Below are 24,547 nucleotides of genomic sequence, written 5' to 3' on the forward strand. Positions count from 1 at the left end.
GTCCCACCCCTAATATATATATATATATGTATATATATATATATATATATATATATATATATATAGTATACAGTATGATGTCTTTTGACCTTTCTTGAAACTGCAATGATGGAGCTTGTACCACACAGAATTTCACACACTTTTTTACACCTGTAAAGCTGTGATGTGACAATGAAGTTGAGTTGAGATGAGTTATAGGTTGTATAGGTGTTCCAATCCAAAATCTTGCAGTGGTGCCAACTGTTAATGTACTGTAGCTATTTTGCGATTTCTACTTTGCACAGCTAAATTATCGTGACGCTAATGATCACCGGAGGCTGTGAGCACAAATTAAATACATCCAGAACATTATAAGGGGAAGGAAATGTATTTGAACTTTCTTTCTCATAAAAGTTGTTTAATAAAGGTGGCATTTAGGAAACCACCTGCAGCCCAAGCCCATTAGTGTTTCAGAGCAAGACAATATATTAGTTTAATACTCACTCCCACTCCTTGCGTCGTGCCTGTGGTGTGCTCTGTATCTTGTGAAACTCGTGAGCCTTCACAATGTCCCTCTGCTCGATCATGCCCCCACGACGTCTCTTCATCATACCAGGACTTACGGCCATGTCGCCATCCACCCCCAGCAATCCCGCTCCACCTTCAAACGCCGAACACACATCCAGAGAAAGGTGGTGCTGGGGTAGAGGTGGGGGGTGTCCAGGCACGTGTGGGAGGTAGAGGGTGTCATAGCTGGTCGAGAGGCTCTGGGGCCCCTGAAATCCTCCAGACCCACCAGCCAATCCTCCACGGTGCTTCTGCCAGCTCTCACACTCCTCCTGGGGAGGGTGTACGAGGTAGCGCATGGGGGTGCTGCTACCACACACCAGCCCCATACCCCCGGATGGAATAGCTGGTTCTCTCTGGCCCCTAGGCAGCCCAGAGGCATCGTGGTCCCCCGTCAGAGACTGAGAGCTGACCGAACAGGAGCCCCGTTCCAACATGGTGGTGTGACGGCCAGAGATCTCAGCATAGTGCTGTGGAGGAAAAGAGGGAGTAGTGAGGTTTCTTTTACAGAAATGAAAGCTGTTTTGCTTTGTGGGCAAAGAAGATCTGGTTTGTGCAATGTTTTTTTTTTATCAGTAATTGATTATGGTGAACTGTATGCATGCAAACCCATCCTCCTTGAAAATGTTAGATTCTGTTTAGCATTTACGGCACAGCGATTTTTCTCAAACTCGGGTTTTCGTACACATCACTGCATGTTGTATGACAAGGTTGGTTGTTCCTTGTAGAATGGAGCATTGGCCTATTTTTCTTTATAAGGCTGTGTTGCACAAACCGCCTTCTTATCTGTGTTCCTTATTGATTTCTAGGCCCACTAGTGCTTTTACTCTGAGTTCAATTGGAAAGTTCATGTACCAGTACGTTATTCCTTGAACTCGTACACTCTTTGGTGAAACAGCTTTTAATGCATTTGCAGCTTTGTCTTGGTGTGAGCTACACTATGTATACAGAGTCACCTAAAACTGGGCTCTCTTATCAGCATGGAGGACTTTAAAAACAGGATAATGAACTACATGACCACTGTCTGCACATGTCCTGTTACTGAATGCCACCAATCTGTACTCTCATGTTTTATATGGGTTTTATGTGGCTGTTTTAAGTAAATTTTATGTGAACCTTTTTGTGCTGCTGTTTTCGCCTAGACTCCCTTGCAAAATAAAAATGTAATCTCGATGGGACTATTCCTGGTAAAATACAGGTGAAAAAAAGTATGTGGGATTAAATCTCTCAATTACACAAGCTCTACCATACAAATATTCCCCAGCACTATAGTAGTAATAATAATATTATAATACTATGGTATAAGTTGAGCTGAGTGAACTTGCTGGCAAATAAATAGTAAATATTTACTGCCAAGTAAATAATTCACAAGAACTGCTTCAGTTTCCCCTGGGGACACACTGAACAAATAGGACTTATATGGCCTTGATATAGCTGTATCATTTCCACTTAGAGGTGGTGGTGCTCAGTCATTCTAGTTTAGGTGTCAGATTATACTTCAGTCATAAGGGATTCAACTTGTGTGAGCATGCATTTGTTCATCTCCAGAGGCTACTGAGGCAGTGCCTATGGCCTAAATTCAATCCTCAGCTAGTTTATCACAGTGAGTTACAAGCCCTCCAGGCATGAGAACCAATTAAGCTATAATGCAGTTTTCAAAACAAATAATTGCTTAATATTGCCAGTGCTATGCCTGCTTGACGGTATAATTGTAAAGAGGGAAGGGGAGGTTGAGGTGATCCATGAATTAATTAAGTACACTGAAAAATACAGTTCATTTAAGCCTCTTACAGTGGTTTCAGACATCTAAGAAAAGGAAAGACACACATAATCTATATGAGGATGCTGTACAATAGGGATGGGCAAACACCTCCTTTTTATTTTTTTTATCCCACGATTTTGTAACCCTTTTATCACCCAGTGCCAATTTTCTAAGTGATCCTGGGCGCTACACTCCCCCCACTAGCCTAGGGAGCCCAGGGCCGAGCTCATGCCTCCTTCAATGCATGAGAGCCAACTGACCTTCTAGTCACCTGACAGGGGGGAGTTTCCCTGGTTGAACGTAGCGTGTGGAAGGAACACGTTATTCCAACCAGTTCCCTTCCCCTCCATCAGGCGCCCCGGCTGACCAGGGGGTGGCAGTATAGTGACCAGAATTACTACATGTTTTTGTGAGGGTATTAACAACCCTAGGACACGGGGAGAATATGCAAACTCCACACAGAAAGGCCCTTTCACCAACCCCACCTAGGGCATGGGCGCTGATGGCGTGGAGGAGAAGACACGCCCCCACGGGAATCGAACCCAGGACCTTCTAGCTGTGATCTACCAGGTGATCAGATTGGTCTACCAAGGTGATCAACTGAGTGGATCAAAAACAACCATTAGTAACCATCATTGTCTGATGAACACAAAACTTACCTTTATTATTCATATTACATTATTGACTCATTCTTTGCTAGGTTTCATTATTAAAGGATTTACTTATTCTATGCTTGAATTATTCTAATTAGCAGCCAATGATGAAGATGCAAAAGTAATGGTGGTTTCCACTGTCCGGCCCTGGGTGATCACACCAGCCTTGGAAAACAGCATTTAGTGATCATGTGCCAGAAATGGTTGTGCGCAAACTAGTGGGGGCCATATAATGCTCTCTGACGTCAGCTGACTACTCAAATAGAAATACACATCAAACAACCTGCAAGTGCAAACTATCAGTTAGACTGTGGCCAGTAAGTAGGATCATGCTGAGCGCTAACGGCCAGCATCTGCATTTGTTGAAATAAGAATTGCCCAAAAAGTATGAATGTATGAATGCATAAAGTGTATGAAAGGAACAGAAGGGGTCGGAATACATCACCCTACTTGTTGAAAACTATTTAAATAAAACAGCAATTTATCCAAAAGATAATGTGTCTGACCTAATGCTTTGAAGTATTTCCTGACTGTATAATAACAAGACTAAGAAAATTAGCTATAGTGCCAGAATTGTGTGTTGGGGTATATTCATTCAATTGACGATTAATACAGCAAAAGCTTTAAAGTGAAAAAATAACAAATGACCAATTACGGCATTCAGCAGATGCTCTTATCCAGAGCAACTTACAAAGTCAAGACTGGAGTAAATGTCATGAATAGTCAATAAACATCAGGACCAATGGTCAAGTAAATAGCATTAAAAACTAAAGTGGACAGAACTAGCATTGATGTCACCCATTGGTTTGTGGTGGATCGATATTGCCATCCTTAGAGCCCTGCTGTTGTTGTACTCACTGTTTATTATATATTAATTTATTATTTAAAATGCACTGCCAATCAAAGGACGAGAATTGTTCTTTTTGTGGCAAAAAGGAAACAGGAGGAAAAAAAGCTTTTGACATGTAGCATCTGACGTCTATGCTACAACAATAGACAAAAGAGACCAACACAATGAGTTATTATAAAACAGCCATTATTGATAAATGTCTCTTGCAGCCTCAAATACTTTTTTATTTTATTTTTTGGCATAAGCTTTATTTCAAATAGAACAGTGTAAGAGAGTGTAAACCAAGGGTAGAGAGAGGAGAGATAAGACAGAAGATTTAAACTTGGGCTAAAGAGTATGGTCTTTACTACATGTAAAGTGTCATGAGATTACTTTTTGCGCCCACAACAGGAGCATATTATTGTCACTGTCAGGTGTAACCTTGTACGTCCAAAACCATTCCTTTTTTATCATTATAATTATTTTGAATTAAATAGTGAAAATAGCAGCTCAAGCTCACACATACTACGGCAGGCCCACAACAACGACTGCAACATAGCAATGACAGGGGCACCAGAAGGGGAAAAGAAGAAAAGGAAGACCAAAGACCACCTGGAGGTGTACCGTTGAGAAAGAAAAGAAACAGGATAGAAATCATAGTCTGAAGTGAGGACTGCAGCAGCTGACCGTGAAAATTGGAAGCGCTTTGTGAAGGCCTTATGTGCCACAAGGCACGAAGTGGATAGGGGTGGCAGTGGCTCAGGGGTAGAGTGGCCGGGTAGAGTGGAACTGGAAAACCGCAAGACTCCCCTAGAGTTAGTGTCAAAGTGTCCTTGAGCAAGACGCTGAACCCTTAATTGCTCCCGATGAGCAGGTTGGTGCCTTGCATGGTTTCCTCTGCCATCGGTGTATGAATGTGTGTGTGAATGGGTTAATGGCACAATCAATGTAAAGCGCTTTGGATAAAAGCGCTATATAAATGCACCATTTACCATTTAGGTAACAGATAACAATCCCACAATGCATTGTGATGCGACACGTTGTGAGCTTGTAATCTGCTATTTTCACTACTACTCTTGTATGATGAAGTAGGGCATTAATTTCCAAAAAGCATAACAAGTTTAAACATGGAGATACAAGGTTTCTGCCTGACGGTGACGAACATATACAATATGTCCGTCTTTGTTGGAATGTCTCTTAGCAAGACTGCTTCAGGGAGGATACTCCTGGATACCCAGGACCACCCCTCGAGTCCACTTTTAACATGGCACTAAAGTAGTGCACTAAGAATTACTAAATTTACGAAAACATATATATTTGTCAGTACTTCAGTCATGTGCTGCAGCTTGCAAGAGAACAGTCAAAGGAAATATGACACCTGAAAAAAATGTTTGCTGTAAAATCACATTCAATTTGCACATCTGCTCCTTGGGCAGATGGGACTCCTAGGACTTTTAACAATGACCTCAATCAGATATAAATGAAATATAATCATGACCTTTATATAAATCATTTGCACATTCATAGTTTGCCTTACAGTTTGTTTTATGGACTAATCAGTCTATATCATTCTAATATCAGTATAAATAAAGACTAAGTCAAATAAAACACAAAGTGGCCTTAGCCCACCTACATTGTAAGGAGAAGCCCATGTGTCATAGATTTGAAGTAACCAATCACCATCTCTTGGAGGTTGGGAATTAGTTAGCCTCATTCCCAGCCTCACTCATCTGCGAAGAGAAGAACCTGGTCACGACCTAAAGCAGAGAGTGTCTATAGGGGCGGAACTTCCATCGTACGCATTTCCCCCGGAAACAATCTTTTTCAACCAATCACAACACTCGTTTCATTCACAGAGAATGTAAACAGATATATAAATCGTCAATGTCATTTCCTTGGGCGGTACTTCCACCAAATTCCGGTACTTCCGTTAGACACTCAACCGGCTAGGTCTTGGGAATTAGTTGGCGGTCAAAAATGGTCAGTGGAATAGAGTTATATTAATCTGTTACTATTAGGCTGGGGCCTGTTTGCCTTGAGCAAGAGGTTTTGGTTGTCTGAGGGAGTAGCTTTGCATTCTTCAACAAGAATGGATGGTTGTAGAGATGGCCAAACTGGAAAGGACTGAACAAAGGACTGAACGATGCGATGCGAGAGTGAGGTCTAGCCAACAACAACTCGGGACTTTTGAATCACTGCCCTCCACACCCTCCTGTCTAGCATCAGGGTCTTGAGCTCTGCAGTGTTGTTAGCTCCGCTGTCGCGCCGCAGTGCATCTACGTAAGTGGTGCGCTTGTTGCCTTTCCTAGCTTTGCTATTATGTTTATAATATTTGTATTAGTTTTTACCCAAAAATAAGACAAAACATAAAGGAATTTAAAAAAAGGACATAAACAAAGACAAAAATTAAAGAAAAGAAAAGAAACAGGGCATCATTTCAAAACAATGATGGTCATTACAATGAGTTACACTGCTAGATTATGTGGAAAGTGGAAGGCCTACAACTAACAACCAAGTAGGTTCAGTGTGACACACACACACACACACACACACACACACACACACACACACACACACACACACACGGACGGACGGCGGGAGGGAGGGAGGGAGGGAGGGAGGGACGGACGGACGGACGGACGGACGGACGGACGGACGGACGGACGGACGGACGGACGGACGGACGGACGGACGGACGGACGGACGGACGGACGGACGGACGGACGGACGGACGGACGGACGGACGGACGAAGGTGCAAGACAGGTATGGTCTCGGCCATACCTTTCAGCGTAGCGGAGACAAAAATGAGTGAATGTTTTTATTTAATATTTTCAATTAATGATCATGGTATATGTGGGATAATCAACTAGTACTGTAGGTGAATAAAGAATTTCAATGTAGGTTCTTCGTCTACACACACATTAAAATACTTTCACATAAACCTAGTCACTGACCCCTTACTTATACTACCTTGGCAATGGACAGTAACATACTGATTTCAGTTTGTATGATGGTTTATATATGTTTGAGTTTGTCATGCTTCCTATCGGTTTGATAAAAACATATTCTGATACCTGTTTGTTTCTTCTGTAGGCAAACAAATCATTCCACCAATATCGTTATTCGTTACACAATAAATAAACAGATCTACCTGGTGTTTATTGTGCCTGACCAGCACAGATTGTGTAATCCACAACTGAACCTCTGAACAGCCATCAATGATATTTAATAGCTGAAGCTAATTAAATTAACCATGGGCACATTTGATTTAATGTGTGATTTAATGTGTGCCATTACTATGGTCATTGGCACATGATCTAAATCAAAACGGACCCAACTGTGTTTACCCTGCTAAAGGATCTAGTTTGCTAAGGCCATTCTATGAACTAAGGAAAAATAAACCAAGCTTACTATATTTACATTAACTTTACCACCATAATGCTAAGATATGAATAAAATAGGAACTTATATTTGCTTCTTTGCAAACATTTTCCTCCTATAAACAAAAGCTGGTCGGTGACCACAGAGTTATAACCAGGCCAGCCTATATTAAAATTGTCTAATAGGTCGGTCAGCCGGTCAGCCGGTCAGCCGGTCAGCCGGTCAGCCGGTCAGCCGGTCAGCCGGTCTGCCGGTCTGCCGGTCAGCCGGTCAGCCGGTCTGCCGGTCAGCCGGTCAGCCGGTCAGCCGGTCAGCCGGTCTGCCGGTCAGCCGGGGGACAACCGTAGCCCTTGGGGGATGGGTCCCTGTCACTATGACTCAGACATAACCATATTCACTATGACTCAGACATAACCATATATAGAGTTCCCACTGCAGCTACATCCAAATATGGTGTGTGTTATGCTGACTGTGACAGCTTGACATCAGACCCAAACAAACCGTGTCATAAAAGGATTCATATAAGGAACCCCTTATATCCGGCCCTTTTAGCGTCTTCTGCCTCGTGCAATTTGCCGTCCTCAAAAATAGCAAAACAGCTGAAACATCTTTTAGATTGTTGACTAAAGTAGGCTGGACAAAAGTGAACTTCCTGTACTTCCGGTTATACACTTTTGGCAGTAGTTCTTTTGCAGGCTTCATCTTCTCATAAGTTGGATATACATTTGGGAACGAGGTTAGAGCGGTGCTGTTTCAATATGTGATTAGCTTTGCCCCCCTGTCACCTCTTACATCCTCCATTTCCTCCCCTCTAGGAGGTTAATTATATAATATAGTCTATAATATATTATAGGCTAATGATGCTGTGGCACTGGAGCCTAGAGTGCCAGCATGGCTAGAATGACCTTAATTGGCTACGGTTTAGTAATCCAGGCAGGCCTTCAACTAACACAGTGATTGTCAGTGAACCATCCACCTGATGCTGTTAAGTCCTCCAGCAACTAAGAGGTGGGCACAGAATGAGAGTGTATTTCTGAAACAATGGACTATTGAGGTTCCTGGCATAAGAAACCTAGGCTGGAGGGAGGCAGGACAGGCTTCATTGATCCAACTCTTACTGAATCCATTTAGCAAATTACGTTTTCAAAGTGGCTCTGTGGGAAATAATGCCAACACAATTAACCGACAGAAAAAAGGCTAGATGAATTCAGACAAGATGGGGAGAGGGGGTGGGGCACTCTACTGATGATTACACAGGATTCCTATTTTGTAATGTTGATTCCTCCAGGGGAGTATAAAGGTAGTCGTTTTTTAAGATTAATTTATTTTGTCCAAACTGCTGGACAGACAAGTTTTATGGCAATCTGCCCATTAGATTTTGGGTAAGTAACACATACGCATCAGAAACACACGCATCCAATTCCCTTCCAATGATGCGCACGAAGGGAGCTTCATGTTGTGGTGCATTGATACAATGCGTGGAGTTCAACATTGGTGAACTTTGACCGGGCTTAACCAATAGATAAGAAGCATTCTGTTGACCCCACTTTGCAGGCTATTTTCTCCCGGATACCCACTGACCACATACAGTATACACTGTATGCCACAGGGGAACAACTGGACTGTAAAATAGTACAATATGGCTACTAATTTGGACCCACTGTTTGTCAAGTGTGTGTAGCTGCAAGCGCCACATCGTCATTCAATCCAGCCATTGAATAACAAGTTCTTCGTCGTACAGTGTTGCGTTCCAAAAAATTGTTGATCTGCAAGCTCACAACATGTTGAGGAAGCGACACGTCATGAGCTTGTAAATCAGCAACTTTTCAGTGCGTAACAACATAGTGTGAAGGAGCATAAATTAGGCATTAGAGACATGGGACCTTATACAGCTTTGAGAAAACAAATAAAGACAATGTGGAGATATACTATGATTTCAAACAATCCCTTAACTAATAATAACCTTTGGTCTTTACATGATGAGCTTTTCATCTGTCACATTCTGATTGATTGATTGAATACTTTATCTAGAAGTTTGCAGACAAAAAGCACATGAAAGTACATTTCAAATACAAGGTCAACTAAATAGGATTTAAAAAGCCCAAGAAAGCCACTGGCTTGTTTCAATTGGGGTCCTCTTGTACTCAATTCATAGTGCAATGTCTTCAATTCATCATGCTGATGCTGCAGAAGACATGAATAGAGGTAGAAGGAAAGAGAGGAGGAATTCTCTCCCATTGCACCAAGCAGAAGGCTGAAAATCTGCGAAACAACCAAGTGTTATTGCACTCCCTTATCAAACCATTATCAAAGCCATCATTACTACTAGAAGCACTGCACTAGGGGGACTATGTACCCGCATAAGAGGGCTGTAAATAACAACTCTACACAGAACCAAATATGAAGGCTTTATTGCACAGTGCCTCCACACCCCAATGTGACTGCTAGTCACTCGATTACAAAACCATACACATTCAAATTCTGGCATTAATATTTCTTCAGTGGGACAGTAAGTGCCAATTAAAATGTCTGTGGCTCATCATGATTGTCCTTGGTTTTTAAGTGGCCTGTCGATGATTAGTTCTGGTCACCAAGCTTTCAAGCTGCTACCGGCACCAATTACGTATAAAAATCGAATGGCGGCTGTTTTGCAGCTGTGGGCTCACTTCCTGCCATTTTGAGTGTGGATGAAGACTGTGAGACCAAAGAAAATCTCAACTCAAGTATTCCAAGGAATCGGATTGCTGTTACGCTGCCGGTGTGGACGCCAGGTGTCTGCAGTCCTCAAAATGAGGATTGAAGGAGAGTATCAGACAGGCAAGATTATCACACACCTGCTGCCCACGACAGCCCACACAAACGCCTGATTATACATCATGTTCCACTCCATCCTCTCCTCTGCCTGGGTGTCACTCTAGTCAGTGGCCAAACATTTGTCAGGAAGCATTACGCTTCCTTGAATGTCTAATGTTTACAGAGAGATTAGCTCCAGGTTTCTCACTTAACAAATCTAAACTCCACAGATCACTATGTGCATTTGGTACAAGTTTCTGAATGTGATCCTTTAGTTTAAGAACAATGGGCCTCATGCAGCAACCGTTCTTAAGAGGAAATTTCTTCTTAAACCCACTTAAGATGTTTTAAAGAAGATTTTGGTATACTCCAATGTTTTCTTAGCTGTGATCTGTTCTTAGGTAAGAACAGAATCTACACACACTGAACAGCACTCTAAGGGCGCGCTCCCACCGCACTTTTATTTTACCTCTGGGGCAGAATCTGCCGATGCTTTGTCAATGTAAATGCGTGGTTCACGCAAGAGCGAATCTTTCCGCTTGTCGTGCAGACCTTGCGTTTATCTGCTCTACACGACTTGTCCATTTGAAGCAGAAAACTGCTGGAGGCGGGAGCTGATTTTCCCCCTCTGTCCAATCGGGTGAGTCGCAGGCGTACCGTCCCAAGACTCAGGAAGCACCATGGTGCTCTAGGCAGCAGGCGGTGCGGGCTACGGGGAGGGTCCTGAAAGTGAGTGACAGGCGCGTCACTCGCGTTTTTTAGAATCCGCTGACTGCAAAAAACTGTGGCCGCGCACAACCTGCGTTTAACGCCAGCCCATTATTCTCGAAGTTTCTTCAATTCTACAGTTGTATAAAATATTTTAAATTACAATAATATTTTTATCATATCTTTAGAGCAGTGGTTCTCAAAGTGTGGTCTGGGGACCCCCAGGGGTCCTTGAGGGAGTTCCAGGGGGTCCACAGCAAACGAGGAACAGTTTAATCACTTTAACCCTATTTTATACTTTGTTTGAAAATAGCCGATCTACAAGCTCAGAACACGTCCCATTACTGGCCATTTTGAGCTTGTAGATCGGCTATTTTTTAAACATTTTGATAAATCTTGAAAACTTTTCCCTGGCAGAAAATGTTTTCGGTGGGGGTCTGCAGCCAAATGCATGTCAATTTGGGGGTCCTTGACATCAAAATGTTTGAGAACAACTGCTTTAGAGTTTTCAACAGGTCTAAAATTACAATCTAACCCAAACGGACCCGGGTGAGTTGAAGCCCAAGCCCCATACCCACCCCATAAACCCCCACCCAACCCACCCTCATCGCCCAACCCCAACCTCAACCCACCCAAATATCGTACAGTGTGTAGAGGTCTTTAGGAATTCACTAAGGAAGAAATGTAAGAGGAAACATTAGGAACTTATTGCTGCATGAGGCCCATTAACCCTAGCATCCCTATTCTGGGGCGAACAATTGCCGAAAGTAAAAGATCTACTGTACATGTATGCTCGTAATAGCTGAACATTCAGAGAAAATAGGCTAACATTCAGTGAAAATAGCCAATCTACAAGCTCATTACACGTTGCGATGTGACGCGATGTGAGCGGCTATTTTCGTGTTATTTAGTTTAAAGGGGGAAAAGAGGGGGGCCTAGTATAGACAATTTTCAAATGTTTCCGTCATGCAGACTTAAATCAAATGAGTCAAAGCAAACAGTAGCTTGCTGGTTAGCAGAAATGGAAATTCTAAAATATTCTAATATTTTAAAATATATTTTCGTGAAAGGAAATGACAAACAGATGACAGCTTCCGATTGAGGCTTTCGAAGATTGTGGAAGCAGGCTCTTCTAACGTAGAGTGATGCATGACGATGTGACTTAATATGTCACATTGTATTATGACTATGAGGACAAATCCCGGAGACTCAAGTTTAATGAAAGAGAACAATTATAATGCATCATGAACAGGAGGGTGCACACAACATCAATTGCAGTCATGATGAATCGAATAGAGTGAATAAATAGAGTAATCATGTGATGGAGCAGACAATTGTTCGGTATTTTCTTGTTCGCGTGATGTTATGATGGTTATGATGATTTTAACCTTTTTGTGGTTTCATTGCAGGCTGTCAAAAATATGCTATTTGTAAAAAATGTCACTTTCCTGCAAACATAAAGTAACAAACAACAAGTTGAGCTACATACAGACCATTTAGCTAGCAATGAAAAGGATAGCAACAACATGGAGGATGAACACTGTGAAATGCACTTGAAGGAGTATGTATAAAGTTAAGTATAGTAAAGGTAACACTGTCCCCTCTCTAGTAATATATTTAAAAAAAATCTATTTCATGCTAGCTTCACCTTTTTAACAGTAACCTCATCTAAATGTCTGCCTCGGCATATTGCAGTTCTGTGAGGTGCACGAGTCAAGGCTGGTGCCAACATACAGTATATGCCTTAAATTTACAACCTCCAATTACAGTGTGCATTGCATTTCAATGAATGCAAAGAGAGCTCAAAATGCTAATTTATGTAGTGAATGAAAGGAAAAAAATACATTCAGCCTTTCCCCTTAATCCCTTCGAGGTCCAGGAATTGCAACCAAACAAAGAACAAGAAGATTACTGACATTTCTCTAGGCTATATAGCACTGCTTGAAAAACAAGGGAGACAAAATATGCTGTTACATACTTGACACGAACAAGACAAGTGGAAAATTGATGTGAAGTTCACACTGAACAAAGAATGTCATCTCTCTAAATGTCATCTTGTTTACATCTCGCAAACAGTGTGAATCAAGTAATCAAGTCATTAACTTAAGACAGTCAAGAGTTATGTATTCAGAGTGAATACATAACTGAGTGACTCTTGATTAATTGGCATTTGCAGGTAGAGCCCACACCCTCAATGCCATGATGTGTAATTAGCTCTGAAGTAACAACATAACAGGTCACTACTGTAAGGACACTATCTGACATGGTTACTGTGTGCATTCTTCTTATTTCCTTTGTGCTGCATAATGCAAGCTTTGTTGAAGGTGTGTACCGTTGTATACGTTTTTCTTCATTATTGTCTCCGCTATCGCCAAGACTATGTTTTGCACCCTGTCCCGTCCATCCGTCCGTCCGCCGTCTGTCAGTCCCTGAACAGCTAATATCTGGCACCATTGGCCGATCGAAATTGTGCACCCACACTCCCTGGATGCCAGAGCAGAACCTCTGCCCCAAAATTGTCACAACGTGACTTCAATCTAAATGGAATGAATAAACATGAATAAACATGCTGGCATAAACATGCCAGCATGTTTATTCATTTCGACGTTTCCTGTTGGATACAGAGGAACACCCAGGGCATCAAATAAATACTACCTGGCCTGGCGGAGACCTGTGCTCCGAGGAGCACTTTTTCTAGTTGATGGTGTTTTTACCAGGTGCTCGAAGAGCGCCTGAGTCTACAAACAGTCAGACTAATCATCATCATTCGACACCTAGTCGCCACCTATTCATCATTGGCTGTCATGGCTGTCCTTCACTCCTTTAAGCCAATGGGGAGACGGCCCGTCCTCCGCAGTAACCGCCCTCCGCTCCCCTCATTCACACTGCAACAGTTGCAGAAGTTGCACTGCTGCCTCAGGCAGGACAGTTAGCCTAAATGCTAGCGCGCTTCATTAGACCTAGTTTGGCTATTAAGTTATTATTTGGCCATGTTCACACTGACTTCAATCTTCGCTATTGTTGGGAAGATCCGTGTGGTGTCTAAAAATGTTGCCACCACTTATATAAAAAACATTATTAGCGCTTAGCGTCAACATTCAATGTTGCCAGGTTTGGCGAGAAACAAGCAATCCGAAAAACAAGTAATCAGGTCTATGAACACACACACACACACACACACACACACACACACACACACACACACACACACACACACACACACACACACACACACACACACACACACACACACACACACACACACACACACACACACACAGAGCACCTGGTAGAATATGACTTTTGTCATTTTGTTCTTGTTTTGTGTGTTATGCCTTTATACCCTGCTGTGCTTTAATTTCTCTTGCCCTGTAACATATCTTCTTGCTTTTGCCTTTTTTTGCACAATAAAGATCTAATCTAATCTAATATTATGTAGAGAAGTACTTGACTTGAACTGCAATTTGACCATGATCTGTCTAAAACAGTGCTGGTGGACCATATAAGTTAAAATTGATATCTCCTGTAAATCAGGCAAAGATCAAGGTAACTGACCCAGTTACCTTGATTTGCCATGATGCTCAAATAATGTGCAGACGTACAGCAGCCCCACACAACATGGTCAGAGTCTTGTCTGCAGGCAGTAAATACAGTAGGTCCTCATTCCTCAGTTACATTTCCAGTTCTAGTGTTGAACTCACAAATCTCACAAGTCACAATTTTAACCCATCAAGAACGGGAAGTCGGGAACGCATCTGTGTAACCACTTAGACCATTATTTTATACTTTGGCTATTCAAAAATAGCACATATACAAGCTCATAGCGCGCGGCACAGAGTGCCGCACTATGAGCTTGAAGATCTGCTATTTTTTTTTAATCGTGAAAATATGTGCAAATCTTCAATATATACATATTTTTAAAGCACATTTTTTAACTGAAATTTTCCCTGGAACAAAATGTTTTCAGATGGGGGGGCCGCGGCCAAATACATATATATACATAATTTTGGAGGTCATTGACAAGGTTGAGAACCACCGATATAGTAACAGTTTTTCAGAAAAGTGTTAGGATTTACAAGACATTTGTAGAATCCCCAGAAGCAAATATTTGAGTTACAAATGTTCGCTTTTAAAAAATATATACATTCAAAGATTTGCACACATTTTCACGATTTTTCCAAAAATAGCAGATCTACAAGCTATCTACGATCTATCTGCTATTTTTGAATAGCCAAATAAATCTAAAATGACACAGATGCGTTCCCGGTCTTAATGGGTTAACTGAACAAAGTGCAGTGACTGACTTCTAAGCCCATATACCACAGTGCAAAGTACTCCCAGCCCTATGAACGTCCTCTAAATTGTTTGGACAGATGGTGATGTTTTTTAACTTCCTACCATGGCCAGATAATGATGTCTAGCTAGGAGGCAGCAATCTGTAAGCATTATGGTCCATTAGTCACATTAAAGTTTCTTATTGCCATAATGCTTTTCCATTCAACAGGTACAACAGCTTACCCCTGTGCCAAGACCACAGATTAATAGAGACAATAACAATGAATCTTTCATTTAACTCCACCAGAGGAGCTATCCATTTCAATCTATAGTAATCTGTGGTACTTTCCGTTATTGGAGTATGTATGGAGTGTTAAACGAGGTAAAGAAATTACTGGTGGTACCCTGCATAATGCTGACCTTATAGTACATGGTGATGTGAGCAACACAGCTGCAGTTATGAAATTAATAATATAGGTGTGCTAGATTTAGGTGTGTCAATGTCCATTGACAAGACCGTTGACTACTGTCTATGCTATTATTCTGTAGTTTTTAAGCTGAAAGAGAAAATTAACTACAAAATGAGCCTAGGGTTTCATGCCCTTTAGCATTAAATTATTGAAAAAACATTTTACACTGTAATGCTCTCTAGTACAGACTTGTCGAACTAATTTTGGGGTCCTGGCCGCATTGGGCGAAAAGTGACTTGATGAGGGCCGCGACCAGTTGCAGCTCACTTGCGTTCACTTACACAGTTGACACTTGGCTTTGTTTTTCAGCCTGTCTCAGTCACTGCTATTAACAACAGTAGCCTATACAGTATCATTTTACACATTTTGTTCATTATTAAGAATAGCTACTTAAATGATTGACTTTAATTATTTGGTATGAGAGGTGAAAAAAGCCCCAATAAACCATTTGAAAAATAGAAAAATTCAATTTCAAATACTGTCCACTATAACTACAAATTTGTAAATTGTCCCACAACCTTTTTTATGTAGGCCTGAGTGCTTCCAACTATCAAACTCAGTCTTTTTTATTGAAGTGATGAAGTAAGTAAAATATCAATGAATCACAATAATATGATTAATGCTTCTAAGTACCTATTACCATTATTATGTTTTCAAAAATATCCAAATGGCAAATTTACATGGTGTAGCCAGCATGAAATTTCATCTAAATCACTTGCTGCTTCCAGACACCTGACATCTCTTTGCTTTAACCAACTTGTCAGGGACCAGTTATTCTCATAACATAATTGAATGCCTATTATGTGTCACCTAATTAGTTTTCTTGCAATGCTGCCCTCTCACTCACTCACTTACACAGATAGTGGGGGTTCAGTGTGTTTATGAGTCCATTGTCCAGTCTGTCTCTCTCTGCTTAATTGTGTCGATAACAGTGTTTGTTGTTATTTGCCAGCAAGGGGAATAAAATGTTCCCATATAATATTATATTCACATCATTATGTGTATAATATTTCTAGCCTTGCACAGGTCTCTAAGGATAGCAATATTGTATGTTGTTTGGCTGGACAGTCGAACAATGCGGTCCAAAACATATATATAGTCATATGTCGACAACTTCTGTATGGATTGCCACAACATTTGCACTGCATATTCAGAGAGTGAACCCTGTCCACTAGATATCTGAAAATCTACAGTGGATTGTCATGAAACTCGCCGAGCACATCCATGCTACCTGGAGGATGAACCCTAAGCATTCGAGTGATCTCTAGTGCCACCCTCAGGCCATAATGTGAACTTTTAACACAATAATCTAATAGGCAATATTAGATAGCAAATATCTTTGCATGTCAGTAGGCTATATCTAGTGTATTCTGATGTGCAAACGTATTTTGCGGAAAATATGTGTAATACTTACTCTCTGCACCTGTGAGGATGTCATTTCTAGCCTACTTGACCAGAAAGATCAGCTTTCTTGTATCTCTTAACTTCATCCAAGCTGCTGTTTCACTCACGTCTGAAGGCCTATGCAGGGATGTCAAAGGGACACTTTGTGGTGGGTTCTTGTTTATCTGTGTGTGTGCATGCTCCCAACTCACAACACATATGACAGCACACATGTGCAGTGAGTAAGTATCACATGCATTTTTTGCCCGCAAAATACGTTTGCATGTCAGAATACACTAGATGTAGCTTACTGACTTTTCAGCACCATGGAGAGCATTTTTTGATCAATGAACCGTCAGAACAATGGGAATTTGTTTTTGGAACAACGGACTGTCAGTTTAATGGGATTTTGGTCTAATGGGACATTTTTAAGACTGTCGAGGTTTCGGAATGATGAGTTGTCGGACCAATGGTGCTTTGGAATAAAGAAATCCATACATTTTGGAGAGTTATAGGCCAAAATGTGAAGTGGCCTGTTATAGTGCCTCCATGGGGCAGATTAAAACATATGTGGTATAAAGGTTCTTTAGCCTATGTTTCACGCCAATCTGTCCAGTGGTGACTGAGATTTGCTATATAGACAGACAGACAGACAGACAGACAGACAGACAGACAGACAGACAGACAGACAGACAGACAGACAGACAGACAGACAGACGAACAGTCAGACTCGGACAGACAGGGGTAAAAACATGATCTCCACCTCACTTTTCAGGCCAAATGTACAATGGTTTTGTAATTTCACAAGAAATGTGATTCCATTTATTACATTTCCTGGCTGCTGATCTGGCTTTTCACATACGAATTGAGACAAGTTAATCTGATCCTATATCTGTACTTGGAAAGGCATTTTAAAAACACAGGTCACATTTTCCCAGTCAATTATGCTTATGCTTATCGTCATGCTAATGCCCCCACGGGAGCGAGCACAGTGGATGTGCCAAGTTTAGACGTACAGTAAGCATTATGCTACTGTATGCTCTTTGACCACAACAAACTTGGATCAGAAAATGTTCTTCTAGTCCGTATCCCAACCCATCAAACCTCTGATACACCCGCGATGGACAGTGACTTGGAGGTTCAAGTTGAACTCACAGGCTCAGAGACTTTTTGGATGTTTTGAAAAGAGACAGCATTGCTTTCAATACAAATATTGATACTAAATACATTGACATGGGTTAAGAACGAATAATTTATATTATCCATAGACCAGGATGTGTTAATGGTGTTAAATGTGCTGAAATAGGCATCAAAGACCTCTATTTTTTATTAAAGCTATGGCCGCTTGATCAAGTAAAGAACATAACAGACCACTCATTGACATTCTATAGACATGTAGAATTATTTTGTGTGCAATTCAAAAGATAAGCATGACTGCTGGATAAGATCAGGGCAGCTCTAGTTCAGAGAGGGGAAATATGGAGTAGTAGAGTAATAATAACATGCTAACATGATTCTGGCTTCAGGAGTCTGTCTGCTAAAATATGATTGAATGATTATTCAAACTGCCTCACCCTTCATTGTTACAGCAAAATCCTTACTAACTGTGAGAAGATCTAAACATTAACATAACATAATCTATATCTAACTAACTCATAGATGTTCAGGGTGTTGCTAATCTTATCTCCTACTGCTACTATCTGCTATCTGCTACTGTACTGTTTGATAGTCAGAATTACTGTATATTGTGTTAAGCATCACTACAACCCCTCATTTGTCATGAATAGAAATGCTGAATACTGTATTAGGCTTCCCTCCAAATCCATTCAATAAATTGAAAATTGAAAAATTACATCATCAGGCCAAAGTGCTTAAATATCAGACATATTTATAGGCATATTAAGTCACTTATGTCTTCATAATGATAATGATGAGGGCCTATCTTTACATAGACTGCAGCAGAACTCAATTGTCTCAAAGTTAATTAATGTATGTCTCAATTTTAGGTGCAATGGCTGCCTTTCCCCACCTCTATGGATTTCTCTTCCCACCTAAGCTTTTACTATCCAATCTGGGCCTGCTTGATAATTAACAGAATCAAATTACAGTCTGCCTCCTTAATGCAAGCCATAGCCTAAGGCAGCTGCGATGTTAAACTGTGATTTTCTGTGTTAAATAGCCCCAGTCTTTCTTTCTTATTTTCTTTCTTTTTTGTATGTCCGATAAAAGTGATATGAATCTTGAATAAAACATTCTCAGGTAGCCTATAGTCACAATACAGAGCCATTATCCTATAGTGGCATATACATGCTCTATGAAAATTGCAGCAGGTGAGGTAAGGAGTCATGATTTTTGATGATTAAATCAGGACATATTTGTCTTTTTGACAACTACTCGTTAATATGATGTTTTTGCATAGTATTGTACATTTGTCTGTCATTAAATTTATGTTTCAATGAATTGAATACACAGGACCCCAATGGAAACAAGCCATAGTGCTTTCTTGGTTTAATCCTTTGAGCATTGTATTTGTATTAAACTGTACTTTCTGTGCTGTGCTGTTAATAAAGTATTCAATCAATCAATCAATCAATCAATCAAAACCCTCCACTCAACTGTCAAAATCCCACATCATTAGCCTCCCCTAGATAGCAGCTTATCTGGTGAGCATATTTTCACCAGATAAGCTGCTATATCTAGGGTCGTCATGGGTCTTTAATCGAAATTCATTAAGCCGAACTTTAATTAAACGCATTCGAAAGTGCTATAGGCTACTCATGAGGCGGGAGACTTATTTTAGTCTGGCTCCTATAATGCAGTGGTTGGATCCCCGCTTCACGCACGCGCGCAGGTTGTGCACGCACATGCACGCGTACGTGAAACTCCGCGGGGAGGCCCCGCGATTCTGCGTTACGCCACTGGACCCCCCACATGATTTTTGATGACAGATGACAGTGAAGTGACAATTTAAGGACTTTTAAGACCTATTTGATACCTCGAAAAGAAAAAAGACCATTGATGCAGTAATTACTGCATCAAAAGTAATCAAACTACACTATAAAAACTGGTCAAACATTGGCCAAATGGTCAAATTATATAGGAGAGAGGCAAACATTTTGAAAATTTGTAGATCAGCTACCGAAAATGTAATGCCTCAACTCTTACAATTCCAAGTGCTTGTCAGGGTGGGGGTCCCCAGTTAAAATATGATTATTTTGGGGGGTCACTCACGGCCTGAAATGGTTGAGAACCTCTGCTATAATGCATAAAAGTGTCAACCAAACCGTATTGCAGGCGAAGACTATGTGATGTATGTTTTCAAAGTTCTCGAGTGCAGACTTCACAAATCTAGTGAAAGAAAAACAAGTAGGCTAACAGATGTCATCTTCCTATTGATTTCACTAATAAACAGTGAAGTCGTAGCCTCTATATGCAAGGAATTTCAACTGTCTGTTTCACAGTGAGAATAGAAGTCCTTTTCTTACCTAAAAGCAGTGATGATGTTGTTTCCATGTTGTTCACCTTAAATCTCAACCAGACGGCAGACCGTTATCATTCTAGTAGGATTTGTGTTTTCTTGCTGCAGCTGATAGAGTCGCGACTCGCGAGCTGAGTGAGGAGAGAGAGAGAGAGAGAGAGAGAGAGAGAGAGAGAGAGAGAGAGAGAGAGAGAGAGAGAGAGAGAGAGAGAGAAGAGGGGGGGGCGGAGGGAGGGAGGGGAGGGAGTCACAGAGAGACTGTGTGATAGATAGAGAGAGAGAGAGAGAGAGAGAGAGAGAGAGAGAGAGAGAGAGAGAGACAGACAGACAGACAGACAGACAGACAGACAGAGGGGGTGCACAGAGAGAGAGAGAGAGAGAGGGGGGGTGCACAGAGAGAGTGTGTGTTAGAGAGAGAGAGAGAGAGAGAGAGAGAGAGAGAGAGAGAGAGAGAGAGAGAGAGACAGACAGACAGACAGACAGACAGACAGACAGACAGACAGACAGACAGACAGACAGACAGACAGACAGACAGACAGACAGACAGACAGACAGACAGACAGACAGACAAAGAGAGAGCCTGTTGAGTTTCAAGATATATTCAGGTTATTTCACCACAGGATTTGAAGGAACATGGATGGAGTTATTACCCAGCACATTGTTAAAAAGGGTACAGGATAGGTAGGCACTGGGGACATCTGGGCACCTCATGTAAAATTGGCTATTTTGTCCAAAATGTAATGTAAAGTAGGGTACACATGATGTGAAAATGCACGGTACATCATTATCAGACTTAATTTTATCCTTCAACTTCTTGTTTATGCCCCGAAATGACTGGATATACAGGTTTTGTAGCAATTTGTACTGTAGCAATTGTAGAAATATTAGACTTTAATTGTCAAATGTTTAAGCATGTTCTAATCATGTATACTTAGAGTAATATAAAATGTAGGCCTGTTGCCTGTTGAGTTATTGAAATCACAAGATAGGCCTATCGACATGGTTTTCTACCATAGCCTATATCATTGAACTTTAAGTCAATACTAGGCTTAGCGGTATATGGCTTTCCCTTCCTTTGTTAATGTCCAAGGCAGCCGCCAATAACCTGCATACTGTACACAATACAAGCTGTTTATTTTTATGACTCACCTGTGTGAGCTTATCGCCTATGACCAAACATTCTCCCATTTTCTCAGTGTGCTGGCTATTTGTTGCCATGGGGACCAATAAAGTATTATAGCAATAGGCCCAGGCCTATAATGAACACTGTCCAATGAAAAGTCCAATGTAATGAAAAATTGCACGTCTGAAAACAACACAGCTTGTTCACTGCTTTTGAATATGGATGATGCATGTCTCAAGAATCAAATCAAATATAAAAATAAAAGAGAACGTGTGTGTGCATCTGTATAGCACTGATAGAGGAATTAGAGAGGACATGTGCTGACTGCCCCAGCTTGCTACCGTTCAGTGGTCCTACAGGGTACCATCTGTTATATTATGGGGGGTCCTTGAAATAAAAGTCTGAACCACTGAGCTAGTGTAAACAGCTCAGACTCATAACAGAGTCAGGGTGCTGCTGATATTGTTAATTAGTATCATTGGTTAACACCATCCATGTGTTCCCCTTATTATACTGTATGTCAATATCATGAAAAAGGTCTAATATAATCATATAAGCAAAACCAGCGTAGAAAAGTCAAAGCTCAATTTCTTACATTTGCCGTCTTCTCCCTTGTATAGCCTACGTCTCCAATAGTCTACTTCATAAAAGTTCAGCTGATTCACGACATCTGAAGCCCCAAACAAAACAAGAAATCATAAAAGGGTTGATTTAATTTTTTTATTTGGTGGTCACCGATCAAGTCATCCAATCTATATTCGTGGCACATTAATCGGGGAACCCCTATCTATGTGTAACATACTCTAAGTCATGGTATTCAACAGTGGGTCCACAACCCCTCGGGGGTCCTCAGAGACATTGCAGGGGGGCCGCCAAGTTATTGTTTGATAGTAATGTTTTAATGTATTTCTTAATATTTGTCTGAAAATATAAAAACTAAAAATGAGATGATAGGGAAGCTCAGGGATGGCATAGAAGGAGCACTTGAAACCGTGTAAATTTGTATTATTATACCTCTACTACCTCTGTACTTTTTGCCATCTACCCTCTTTCTTAATTGCCCTCTAATGGCTCTGAACTTTTCAAAGCTATCAGGATCACCAGAAACAGACAGATGCTTTTAAGAATGTCCATACAACAAACCTATTAACTAGTACTTTTGTCTCCTTTCTTCCTCGTCTTTGCTCTTTCTAAATTGCCCTTTGATGGCTTTGAACTTCTCATTGGTATAGAAACAGCAGTGCACTCACCCGCCGTTATAACCTCTACCCAGAACTCCAGGTTTCTTCTTGGCAGGACTTGGCACAAGTAAGATTTGCAGGATTGGAGGAATATTAATGTACTTCAGCTTTGATGTTACAAAATAATGTAATTAGCTTATTCTCTCCAAATACCACACCATTCTGTTGATATTATTAAAGGTGGAGTGATATCGTCTTGTAACGGGATGGCTCTATATTCCCATGATAATCAGTGCTATAGACTAGTGTTTGTTCAATAACAGGGATCTCCCCATTTCTCTAACTCTTTATAAACAGAAAATACCTTTTCAGGTCAGGATACAAATGTAATCCAATCAGTAGAGAGAACTCATACATAATAGGATAAACAGGTGAAATTGGAAGTAATGAAACAAATACATGAGCAGACACATTTAGAACTGGAACACTATAAATGTAAGATGATTAATGGGTTTTCTCTCCTGATCACTGTTTACTAAAAAGTCAGAGACCAGGAGACTTACTATCAGAATATAGAGCTTTAACTTTTCAACATTAAACTTTTTTTTAACAAAACAAAAATCACTCACAGCACTTAATATTCTGCTCAACATAGTCATTTCCATGATACTCTTTACTGCTTAAATGTGCGTTTAGAAAAAGATCCATACACGTGTAGCCAAGGCCTAATAGGTCCAGGCCACCACTCCATCATTCTGGTCAACCAGGGTCACCCATGGTTGTAATGAAAGCATCTGAAATGTATTGAGCACACACGCACATATTGGTGATATAGATAGCTGATAGGTGATATAGATATGTGTAGCCCAGCCGTACTTGGTCTGCTTGCTTGCCATGTGTTTAAGTCAAAATCTTTTATAATTACCCCCCATTGAGCAAACTCGCTGCTTGTGTGTGTGTGCATCGCCCTGAGCTCATGCAGGTCCAGCAGGAAACCTATCAATTAACCCTGGCACTGCTCCCACGAGTCACCCCCCCGTCTCCACTCACAGCAGTCTAATTGGGTGAGAGTTTACAGAAATAATAAATTAAACTGCTTAAAATAAATACTTGTTCTCAAATTGGAATGATTATGACAGGACCGTTTAGTTCCTTTAATAGTAGTAGGGTTGACTTTTAAACATAATATAAAATAAATGAACAAATGATATCCTGCTATAAAATGAGGCCATTCTGTCTGTCCTCATGTCTCCTTAGTGGGTTGACCAATTGATAACTTGCACATGCAAGGAATGAAGAAGCCACATTTTCACGTTTTCCAAGTTGTTTATCATAATTTCTGTGAACTCTGGGTTAACCCAGGTTTAAATGATCGGCAGGTGTTTCCAGTTGTCTAATTGTGCTTTCCTCTTTAGGCTACAGTCACATTTGTGCTTCAGCCATGCAATGCATGCTGATGTGTCAGAGTCCATTGTGCCATCAGGAGTGCAGATTTTCACCTGTGCCTTTTATTGATTGTGTAATTTACTGAATGCACTTATACCCTTTGAACTATGACTTATTTTTGAAGCTTACATTTTTAACATGCTATCTTTCAGGCATTTTTTGCGCTCTTCTTTTAAACTACAACAGTGAAAGCCTGCACAAATATGTGACCTCACTTTACCCCAAATTGGAGGTTTTTCTTAATATATTTTTTTGGCTTTTTGCCTTTATTGATAGATTACAGTAGGCTGACAGGAAATGGTTGGAGAGATGGGGAGTGACACGCAGCAAAGGTCGTCGGAATCAGGAGTCGAACCCGCGACACGCTGTCAGGCAGGATTACCAGCCTAGGTGGCCAGACGGTTGGCAACCGTCCGGGCCAAAATTTGTTTTTTCTTTTGGCATTTTTGCAAAGGGGCTATGGGATCTGTAGTGCTAGTTGCGGTTCCAAGTCTGCTCATATACTGTAGTTTGGGTGT

The 24,547-nt window shown here is 40.9% G+C and overlaps 1 protein-coding gene across 1 annotated transcript in view; it reads right to left on the reverse strand.

Annotated features, from left to right (window-relative positions):
- Window positions 1–20,367, reverse strand: part of cacna1ea (calcium channel, voltage-dependent, R type, alpha 1E subunit a) — a 193,784-nt gene extending 173,417 nt beyond the window's left edge. The window contains exons 1-2 of the mRNA XM_080430496.1: window positions 20,287–20,367; window positions 484–1,016 (exon numbers count right to left, since the gene is read on the reverse strand). Of these exons, the coding sequence (XP_080286622.1) occupies window positions 484–983 (500 nt within the window). The 5' untranslated portion in view covers window positions 984–1,016; window positions 20,287–20,367. The remainder of the gene's footprint in view (window positions 1–483; window positions 1,017–20,286) is intronic.
- Between the last annotated feature and the right edge of the window lie 4,180 nt (window positions 20,368–24,547).

Source organism: Gymnoscopelus braueri (genome assembly GCF_963280865.1).
Source record: "Gymnoscopelus braueri genome assembly, chromosome: 6".
NCBI classification, from domain to species: Eukaryota; Metazoa; Chordata; class Actinopteri; order Myctophiformes; family Myctophidae; genus Gymnoscopelus; species Gymnoscopelus braueri.